This window comes from Ylistrum balloti, unplaced genomic scaffold (assembly GCF_031769215.1).
Source record: "Ylistrum balloti isolate Yb309-2 unplaced genomic scaffold, AGI_CSIRO_Ybal_v1 Utg371122, whole genome shotgun sequence".
NCBI lineage: Eukaryota > Metazoa > Mollusca > Bivalvia > Pectinida > Pectinidae > Ylistrum > Ylistrum balloti.
This window is the reverse complement of record NW_026782616.1, coordinates 27482-39517: the sequence shown is the minus strand read 5'-3', so window position 1 is coordinate 39517 and position 12036 is coordinate 27482. Positions and strand designations below refer to the sequence as shown.

At 35.3% G+C, this 12036-nt stretch overlaps 1 protein-coding gene across 1 annotated transcript; it reads left to right on the top strand.

Annotated features, from left to right (window-relative positions):
• The first annotated feature begins 9453 nt into the window (after nt 1-9453).
• On the top strand, nt 9454-11517 carry LOC132560826 (uncharacterized). The gene is made up of 2 exons (XM_060225517.1): nt 9454-10704; nt 11464-11517. Exons 1-2 carry the CDS (start codon nt 9454-9456, stop codon nt 11515-11517), a joined length of 1305 nt encoding a protein of 434 aa, XP_060081500.1.
• The last annotated feature ends 519 nt before the right edge of the window (nt 11518-12036 follow it).

Here is a 12036-nt window from a genome sequence, read left to right as displayed (position 1 = left end):
AATGGACTAGATTTGGAACGTGTCAACAGTAACACTGAACAAGGACTTGTGCGGTAATGGAGCGCTGGGTAGTTTTACCTTACAGTAGATACATCACAACTTAAAGTGTTTCCTGCGGTGGTAAGATGACATGGTCGCACATATTTTAGATATTGACATGTGTCGGAAAAAAAAACAAATATTTGATATCATTTAAAATGATAAAGAATCTAAAATTGTCAGATTTATTCACCTTTCCCACAGTATTAGATAATTGTATAACGGCAGTAACACTCAACGTATTAGAACAAGTGCTTTCATATCAAATAGGCGCGTTACGTGAATTTTTTTTATCTCGGTAGAAGTGTTTCAAATTTGTTTTTTTATATATATATGTACGAAAAGTGCTATCAAGGGAGACCTGATACGTTAGTACTGTATCCAGCCGTGAGTCTAATTACCCTTGGGTAAATACTATCTATTATTTATTGATGCCATTTGTTTGTTGATGAACGCGTTCTACTTAATCAAGGTGAAACTATCATGATATATTATGTATGTGTTACTGTGTTACATTTGTGTCACTAATTTATTCAATTAGCACCTATCTGCTAACTTGACTTATTCATTTTGTAAAGTTTGCCTGCTAATGACACTCGCGTTTACATGTACGTAGAAAAAAACTAAATCGCGTGTCCAGTTACTGTCTCGAGCGATGTCAAGAATTACTCGCCATTAACGAAATATATCCAAACGGAGAAGGGAGAACACATCAAATAATCTCAGATGATGAAAATAATCTACAGTGTTAATACATAGAGGATATTCATCAAAAGTTTTTATGATAGTAGTAATAGTCCGAACGAACCGCAATCGTGCGTCTTTAGGGTTTTCAGGTGTTTAAGTCACGGGACCCGGTGCTATGGAACGGAACGAATTTGCTGCACTTTTAAGTATGCCTGCATGCTGTAATGCCTTTCATATCAACCAATATAAAATCAATTAGATAGTATGGTAATTATGAATCCATAGTAGTATTAGTAAGTCTGAGGTGATAAGGGCATAGGTGAAACCTCGGCCCCGTGGTGTCCCTAGCCGGGTAAAGTTTTAAGTTTAAGGTTAAGCACCTGTTGTTGCTTTTAGTGGGACAGACTTTAATCATTTATCACAAGTTTTCCAAGAACTATACTGAAATTACCTATCCCATAACAGTACTTCTACTATTGATTTTCCGAAACTAATCTAGGGTATTCGTTCTACTTCCCTGTTCAAGTGTTTACCTAACGACCCTTTATATAAAAATGACTATTTGTTTAACGAGGAAAATGTTTAAATTTAAGCTGAAATGTGATTTGACATGGTTTGTCAGGTTTCCAATCCAGTGTAAATATCAATAATATGCCCTACGTTGTGTCAATGTATACTGCAGCACTGTTTGTTGGCATGTAGAGATCATCAGCACGGTATACCTCTCTAAGCTCACTACAGAACTCAGGATGAGGAATACACAGCGGGCATTGATTAAGGTAGGAACCTATTGTGTTTATCTTATGATAAACTAATTCTGTGTTCTTTAATTGCTTAGTTAAATTTTTTTTCCATTGACTTGAATCTAGCATTATACTTCTAAAGTTCGATGTTTTAGATTCGCTTTTGTCATTCTTAACTTACTGTGGAATCTGTGATGTTTATAAAAGAGGGGAAAACGACTAAATGAATTTTAAGAATTTGATAATGATGCTTTAGATCCGCTTAAAAAAGGAAAACGAAAAGATTGAAAAAAGGAAGGATTAAGAACATAAAGAAATCTCGTGTGCTGAATGAAAATAAAGGAAATACTGACATGTCAACAGAATCGTTATTGACACTAGGTGATACCAAGGCAAAATATGAACAAAAGAAGTTTTTACATGGAGACTCTCCTAAACGTACATGGATATTAAGACCAGGGGGTCCTCAAGAGTAAACGTCTTCTGCTTTATCGACGACACCCCCATGTGAATACTGGTCAATCCATGTAAAACTTGTCAGACGAGATCAAGGTAAAAACAACGGAAACAACAGGTATTTTAAGAGTATCAAACACGGACAAAGAAATAGAATGTTACCTAATTATATTCTTAAACTTCCCCATAATATTAACCATCAACAGCGACGTGAAAACATGGTAAGTTGGGAATGCAGGAGTGTTGCTATCCAGAGATGGAAGATTCATGGTAGCGAAATTAAAGTCATTACGCTTATCATACGGCCTGGTGGAAAACTGTCCTTGTCGGCGTCTTTGTACGCCATTCTTAGTATCAAATCAGGGTTAAAATCTTGATGTGATACTGTTTACTCAAGATAGTTCAATTAATGGATGAGATTTTAAAGACTTCCAGGGAGTATTTGGCGGATGCCGTCGATGAAGCAGAAGACGCTTACTCTTCTGGAACATTTTATTATGCTTGTACTTTTTTTGTGAACCTCCGTGTAGATCTCTCTTAAGTTGATATTTTGCCCACATGTAATTGATCTTGAGTTATGGTTTTGTTGGTATTCTCTTTGATTTTTTTTGTCACGGTAAACACACAGTTTTGACCCACTAACCATGGCTATGTATTCCTGTCGGTATGAACAAGTTGCTATGAGATTGCCATCGCCATTAACATCGTCGACCGACGTGTATTTTGTGCTGCTTAATGATCCTTCTGGATTAGACAGGCACACACTGTCGTTTCAGTCGAACCGCTCTGTCACCACAAAGTAATCTGTAATTAATTAGTACTTGCTTACACGATACACCAGGGTATGCAGCCTTTTGTTGTATAGTTTTGAAAGCCGGTACTTTCTCTGTTGATTTCCTACTACTGAAAAGGAATGCCCGACATATAATGTAGAAATAATTCTGGTTGTATTACAGTATGGTATTATACGGAATCTCTACATAAAGCGCTAGATCACCCAATCAAACATACGGCTTTAACACTCAATAATATCCCGGATTTATAGATTATGTCCTTATTAGGTAGGACAGTGAGTATTTTATGAAGCGTCGACATGATCTAGCTAAGGAGTGAAGATTTCTTCTGGTTTTCTTTTCATCCTTCCTGAGATAATCTTTCTATGTTTTTGATGTCATTATTATCTGAAATGAAATTTCTATAGGCTTGTTGGCGTGTATATTATTGCTACTAAATAGAAGTTATGATAAAGATGTAGGCAATAACAAGACGTGTAACAGGGCACGAGACCCATGTAAAGTCCGTTAGGAAGAAGCATATTTTCGTATGAATAGTGGATTTTACCAACATAAATATTGCAAACCTTTACTTAAATTGCAAACTATCGAATAACATTTTACAAGTTCGTTATATAATGTTTTGTTCGCTGTCATCGATAAAGTAAGAGATGCCTACTCTTGCGGAACACCTGGTCTTATTCTCCTTGAGTCTCATTGAAAATCTTTATTTTATTCATATTTTGTTCGATTTGTATAAGACGTTGGCGTTTTCTTCTTGTCTGATCGTTTGTGAATCATGTATAACATGAATCAGTCTGAAGCTAAAACAAAATAAATCTCTTCGATAATGGCATGTGTGCAATGCACCGGAATCATTACATAACATATTTCACCTTTTATTGTGTATTTTTATATACATATCACCACAGCCAAAACCAACCTGATCAATGTCATTTGAATGCATACATCACCTTAATTGAATTTCAGTGTTTGTCATATAATCTAGTAATATCTAATTTTCCACTAACGCAAGCGAAACGTGAACATCATTACCATACTGGTATGTAAACAAAGGCCGAGATGTTATTAGAATGTCACCAGGCTAATGCCTAGACCAAAGTCCGCGTATTCTAATGTAAACATGAATTCCAATTCTATTAACCAATTGCCACAGCTTTTACGTCCACTGATGTGTAAACATTAAAAAGACATCAATAGTTCTTAACACGTGTTTTAAAGTGAAAGGATGTTAATAATTCGGTGGTTTCCAAATAATGATTCTGTTAATGCCTCACAAAGTGAAGATAGAACATAACGCCAGCTGCGCCCCTCCGTTTTCATACGAGGCTTAATTCATTGAAGAGCTGATCAAATCAGGTCACAAAGACCATACAAGTCGTTTAATTTCACCTTCAGATATATTGATTACGTCTTGTCTTTAAATAACAAGAAATTTACTGACTACGTCTATCGTATATATCAACCAGAACTGGAAATCTGGATACGACAGACTCCTCTACATCAACTGCTTATCTCGATCCTTTCCTACAACGATATTAATATGGACAGTTTTCCGTCAAGTTGCATGATTAATGTGATTATTTCATTTTCCCTATTGTGAATTTCCCATTTCTGGATAGCAATATCCCTCCATCTCCAACCTATGGTATTTACATGTCACAGTTGTTTCAAAATTCAAAGACCTGTTCCCATTATAACAATTTTCGTGCAAGAAGTCATCAACTGACTGACAAACTCGAAACACAAGGGTTCAAAAGATACAGGTTGATGAAAATAAAAATGAGATTTTTCTGTCGCCATAGTGATTTCATTGTGAAATAGTTTGTTTCTTTGTGTGATGGCGCTATAACACGTGTTTGAATGGCCGCAAAATCCGCAGAAACCATCTTCATACAATTCTGAGCGTGTACAAGCCCAGACTAACATACCATTTTTGGTTTCTGTTGTTGTTTTGCCGTAGTTATTTGTTTTATCGCTGTCTCTGAAGCGAGCATGGGTAAAGTGCTGTGTCAACTAGTAAACACATTCTAATTTCAATATGATAGTGTAATCAAAACTTGAAACGTGTCATTCCTTTAAAAAAACGTAAGACGGATATTGAACTAATACTCTGTAATATGCAATAACATTTTAATTTGACCTTTTTTCAGGACAGAACATTATCGAAAATCGAAAACTTCAGATAAATTATTCACGTTTTATGGGTGATATTAGCATATTATAATGTATTATTGTTGTTTTTAATATAGCATATTGGGAAGCGTCCAAGCATTAAAGTAAACCCTCAGGTTATCAAACATGAATATTTAAGTGCAAAAGTACATTCGAATCTGGTCTGTCAACCTGTAACATCCTCTTTAACCTCATTGCTTAAACAATACAGGGTGTATAGTAAAGGTGTAGTTATTTTCAATCTTGAAAATGGAACGATTTGTTAAACGGTAACATATATCTTCATCAACAGCCTCCGTATTTCGAAATTAGCCGGTAATATATATCTTCATCAAAAGCCTACGTAATTCGAAATCAACCGGTTATATACATGTATATCTGCATCAACAGCATACGTCATTCGAAATTAATCGGTAATATATATCTTCATCAAAAGCCTACGTAATTCGAAATCAACCGGTAATGTATATCTTCATCAAAAGCCTACGTAATTCGAAATCAACCGGTTATATACATGTATATCTGCATCAACAGCATACGTCATTCGAAATTAATCGGTAATATATATCTTCATCAAAAGCCTACGTAATTCGAAATCAACCGGTTATATACATGTATATCTTCATCAACAGCATACGTAATTCGAAATTAATCGGTAATATATATCTTCATCAAAAGCCTACGTAATTCGAAATCAACCGGTTATATACATGTATATCTTCATCAACAGCATACGTAATTCGAAATTAATCGGTAATATATATCTTCATCAAAAGCCTACGTAATTCGAAATCAACCGGTTATATACATGTATATCTTCATCAACAGCATACGTAATTCGAAATTAATCGGTAATATATATCTTCATCAAAAGCCTACGTCATTCGAAATCAACCGGTCATATATATCTTCATCAACATCCAACGTATTTCGAAATTAACCGGTCATATATATCTTCATCAAAAGCCTACGTATTTCGAAATTAACCGGTTATATACATGTATATCTTCATCAACATCCAACATAATTCGAAATCAACCGGTTATATATCTTCATCAACATCCAACGTGATTCGAAATTAACCGGTAATATATATCTTCATCAACAACCTACGTAATTCGAAATCAATATTTTGCTTACTTATGTAGTGTCCATTGTGGCCAGCTGAACACATTCTAGGCTTACAGGATGCACTAGTGGTATACGGCGAAGTGTGTACGTCGCTACTCTATATAGTTGTTTTTAATATACGTGTTATTGCTTCTGCGATCCCGATAAAATTACATTTAGGGCATCACTTCTTTTCTGTTAGTTCAAATGACGTGATTTGCATGCTTGTTTGCCGGCTGGTCCCGTTGTTAAATAACTTGGTCTCACTTGAGACTTTAATTGCTTGGATTGACCAAGATTTACATGGCGAGTGAAGATGAAGCAGAAAACGCTTAAGCAGGAATCGCTTAGTCTTCCTGAACGCCCGGTCTTATTCTCTCTATACTTTTGTCAGGTGTCTCCATCATTCGTTTGAGATTTGAGTTTGAATTATGATTATGTTGACACTTTTTGGTATTTTCGTGATGTTTTCATGACAAGGAGGGTCGTCCGCCATCCGCACATTTCCAACGGGTTTCTTTAAACGACTTTTTCTATGTAACTAAAGGGCCCGGTATCTTACCATCAGAACAATCTCACACTAACATAGAGGGTTTTATGAATCTTGTTTAATTCATCATTTGGTATTGTTTTGTCTAATTCCAGGTTTGTGTTTAAACATGATTTTCATTTGTGTGCAATTTTACCCAATTTGGAGATTACCGCGGTCAATTAAAACCAACAAGATGGAAGAACATGCTGTGATTCCAGAAAATGACACCAATTCGTATTTATTATCATTATATAAATCATACGTATGAAATGTTTAAGAATTCTTTAAAAAAAATAATAATCCGAGATTACATCAAGCCAAAGGTATTGACACATTGCTGTGACATACCGCATGAAGGTTCAGATGTCATGGTTTACTTTCAATGCCCAAGGATATCCAGGGTCATATGTAATCACTGTTAATGTAATACACTGGTATAAAAAGGTGTTATGTCTCCACCGACGGAGTATTTTGAAATCAGTTTAGATCTAATGAGTATGATGTATGTCGGAATTGACATAAACGGTCTAGATCTCCTCGGTACTTTGAAATCGGTAGGAACTGTCGAGATTCATGGAGTACTTTGAAATTGGCATGAATGGTAAACATTTGCTGTGTATTTTGAAATCAGCATTAAAGGCAAAGGTCTATTGCGTCCTTTGAAATCAACATCGACGATCTAGGCCTACTTTGGAATCGATTTTCATATCCACTTTTCTTGATATGTATAATAAGATCTTTTGAAAAGGAAATAATATTTTCAATTTTAAATTTTGCAAGAAAATAAAGTGAAGAATTTTGCTTGTTTGCACATATTGATATAACGCAAATCAATAATAACAAATTGCAATAGCAAATGAACGCATATTTAGAATCTCAAAACCAATTCGATTCAGACAAAAAGAGGGCGGAAAACAATAACCATTTAAAAACAAAAAAGAAATTTATGTTTTATTAAAATGAGTTTAAATTAATGAATTCATGATTCATGTTACATTCAGAGGTGGACGTTTCTCTCCATACTCACTGTATTACGTTAAAACCACTCATCTGAATAATAATGTGCTAGGTTTTCATAATCTATATTCTGTTTAACAGGATTAATTAATTATTTTCGAAAACAACATTTTTATATTTTCCACATCTATTTGATTATGTCATAATTATAACTTGTGGATTTTGTCACCAAGTAATTCATATCTTAGTTGAACTGAGATCTATTTAAGGGTCTTCGACCTGAATGATCCACTGAATTCAATTACCCTTTAACAGACAGAATAAGTCCCTGCTGACTTCTTTAATTTGTTCAATAATTGCTGAATTCATTAGCGTCATATTCGTACCTCCTTGAGCAGGGTAGAAACAATGAGACAATGATAACATACTCATCGATGATTATGTTAACTGAATATTTTATCTGACTTTATCATATATATGTACAATTGTTTTCTATTTGTGCCTATGAATAGATGTAAAACAACTATTTTCATGACACGAAGGTCACATAACTGCAATTAGCATGCCTTGTTAATTAAGTAGAAACCAAATAATTACTACTTAACCTCTTACATTGTGTAATGAAAGGTGGTCTGTTAAGCATATTACTAGGGCAGAAAGACCTAGAAATTTCACTAACTTGGCGTACCAGAGATATATATGTAAACCTATTTACCTGTATCTCACCAAGGATCCTCAAGATATGTGAAAACTGCTTCTTCTTCAATTCTTACCAAGGTGATGACAGGTTTGGAGCATACTTCAGTTAATTGCTATTATTATCATTAATTCTTGGTAATTCAGACAAAGTAGTTTTCGTTTTAATCATCTAATAATCGGGAATTTTTTTATTGGGGTGGGTGGGGGTTGAGGTTGGGGGCGGGGGGGGGGGCGTACAAAATAAGAATAGACAAAACAAAAAATAGTCCTGATTGATTCAGAACTACATTCGTACGAATGGTAACGACATACTTGCATCCATAAAAGGAGTCTCGTTCCGACACATAATATAACAATAATAACATAGCAAACTCCATCCATGACATTGATAATTTATTTCTTTCGTGGTTAAAAAACAAACACGACTTATTGAGCTGATAGGCTTAATCTAAGACGAACAACGTATTATATGGTTAGACTTTATCTGTCGCAAACATCTTTTAGATTGACGTCATCGATAGAAAAATCCACTTATTGTAGGAATAGGGTTTATTTAGAACAAGCAACTCATTATGTGAAAATTTATCTATCGCAAACAACCTATTGTGTAGGGCTTTATTTATGTCACTAACTGTAATTCGTTGTATGTTTTTCTTCTTTAACTTCTTCATCTACGCGCTGAGATAAAACTTCAAACATTACGTTTGATTATTGATGTCATTTTCTACCTAAAATGATATTAAAGTTTGATAAACGATACATAGAAACAGCATCTCATGAACATTTACTTTCTCATGTGATAGTTTTGTGCAACTGCAAAAATGAAACCAATTGTCTTTTATCTTATTTTAGCAATATGTTTTACTTTTAGATATTCGTTGTCATACTTGTCAAAGACATGTGTACTGATGGACGGTATTTCTACGACGTAAGTAGATATTAGATCAGCTGAAATCTACGAGTATCCTACCTGCTAACATTAAGTCATTATACCCCTTCCTGACGTTTTGGTTTTTACCTTTGAGGTATTTTTAATCGCAGTATTCCAATATGTTTGAAGTATATGATTGGTTTTTATTAAATTCGGACCTAAACAGATATTTCGAGATCATAATTTTCAAATATTTCGTTTTCATATATTCGTTCAATATCCAAGACTAAAATATTTTAAATAATGTGACCATACTGTACAGTACAAGACTAGGTTAACATCATGATAAGACACAATGTATGTGATCACTTGCAGGATTGTATCGACCAAATGGGAACAGAATTTGTGTTCATGTTTTCCGAGCATTATATCAAGGGCTCTTATGTAAAAGTTTACTGCTCTACGAATGCGAAATCTGACGTATCAGTCCGTATACAGACACCGATATGGGACGAGGGTAAAGTCGACATCACTCTGACTGTCCAATCAGGATCTATCGTTGAAGTTGATATACCAAGGACTGTGCGCATGATTGGAACCGGCAAGGGAACTTCATCCATACATATCACTGCCACTGATACAATATCAGTGTACGCAGCAGACACACAGACAAATTCTGGAGATGCATTTATGGTGTACCCTACCGACGCCCTTGGCAACGAATACATAGATATAACATATAATCAGACCAGTACAAAGTACTTCAGCTCGCTCGGCGTTGTGGCATTATATGATCTCACCGTTGTAGAAATCTACCCTCCACCACAAGGTAGTATATCCTATGAAGGAACGGATTATACCGTAGGTCAAATACTGACATTGACAATAAATCAGTACGAATTGTTTCAGATCCAGTCACATGACCTATCAGGAACACGCGTATTGTCTTCTTTTCCATTGTCTGCGGTAACGGCTCACGAATATATCCAAATGGGGAGCTCAACTAGTAAGGACTTCATGGAGTCTATGTTGCCTCCAGTTAGTTCACTATCAACTTCTTATGTTGTGTTTGGACTTCCGATGTATGCAAAACCAGAAGTCATCCGCATTGTCAATTCCAAAGAAAATACACACGTTACCATAAGTTCACCACCTTCAAATGTTTTAATGAAAGAGATTGGTTCTATTTATGACTTCCAAGTAGATCCTGGCGCAGGTGCTGTCATATCAGCAGACAAAGCTATAATAGTGGCACTCGTTAGCCTTGGCCGGAGCATGAAGTCCTATGGCGACCCCCGTATGATTGTGGCACTTTCTGTGGATCATTTCCTGTCGGAGTATACCTTTCCTATCGCCAACCTGACTGGAAAACTACAGTACACACACCGCATTGTTATATTGGCTAAGACGAGTGACGTGTCCAATATCAAACTGGATGATTCCTACATATCTGACCTTGGACTTGTGTGGACAGAGTTGGCCGGTACAGGCTTCTCTATAACATACACCATCTTAGACGTTGGGGTTCACTCCCTCACAAGTGATGCCGTAACATCTGTATTTGTGGGATACCTTGCAGGACATGGATCAACAGAGGAATATGGCACCTTGACAGGTCGTTACCTTGGTGACACAAATCAGGTGAGTTCGTTCTCTTCACATACTGTCAAACCATAGATACATGTGCTGTTACCCCTAAATATTGGGAGATTTACTATTGTACGTGAAATGTGTACACTGTTTAAAGACACTGAAGATGACGCCACGTTGTCTCTTTATTATTACGTGAATAACTCATGCAGTTTACAGTTACAGAAAAAACGATACAACAATCATACAATACTCAAATTGCAACACATTTATCATTCGCCTTATACTGTATATATAAAGAAAGTCACATTTTAAAATGTTTTATTTGTAATATTTTTATCTAAATCTTCGAGAAATATAAAGATGATATAAGGTTTGGAATGTTTGTAACAAGAAATGATTAGTAATACGTTGTCCCTTTCATCTACAGAGCGTTTGTAATGATGGCATATCCTGTGATTGTAAGTATGATATATATACATGTAAACAATGCTCAAAGAAAATATAGGAGAAAATTATTATCGAAGTTTTCATTGTATTTCGTCTTGTCCTAATAGGATGTTTGTTCTCACAACGTTAAAGAGAAGTCATGGTTACTTGTCATTACAGTGATGATTTTAGTGGTATAAATCTCTTCATTCACTACAAAAACTCGTTTTGTTTTGTGTCACAGGGTTCAGTGTATAAAGAAGTACTGAAAAATTATCTCGTATATATTCATATTAAAAATAATTCATAACTCCGCCATGTACGATCACACATAAGCAGTATTTTGCACATATAACAAAAGTTACTTTTCTATTTCTGCAGATGGACGCATCAGAGGTGCGATGTTCACACCGAAAGCCTTCGGTTACACTCTAAGTTCAGAACCAATAAGGATTATACAAACAGACTCCATATTATTGTGTGAAGCAAAGTGTCTGATTTTAGATACCTGTGTTTATATGAGCATGGTAGTGGAAAATGGCTATTCGTTTTGCAAACTCTATAATTCCAAAGCGTCGTGTTCACAACTTGTGGCAAATCCGGGTATCCGACTTTACAAACGTTCAAGCTAGTAAACTTTGTTTATCATAAAAGATATGGAGTATTTGCCAAACCATCACATTCTCCTTTAGCTATCCTGCATTTAATATACAGCATAAGAGTAACTTTAAATCATCCAATTGACTGTTGGCATACCTGTGGGAACTAACTGCACCCCTCTGTTGGCTGGTTCTTTTTTGTTTCATGCGAGGCTGAATTTATTGAAACAGGGCACAAAGACTTTGTAAGGCCGTTTCATGTTACTTTCATATATCGATGACGTAATGTCATTAAATAGCAAGAAATTTATTGACTACGTCCATCGTATATACTTACCAGAATTGGAAATCTAAG

Excerpts from the sequence above, each read along its gene's own strand:
- LOC132560826 (XM_060225517.1), top strand. The coding sequence starts at position 9,454 with ATGGGAACAGAATTTGTGTTCATGTTTTCCGAGCATTATATCAAGGGC. Across the intron at positions 10,705-11,463 it reads ACCTTGGTGACACAAATCAG|ATGGACGCATCAGAGGTGCG; the intron begins GTGAGTTCGTTC and ends CTATTTCTGCAG.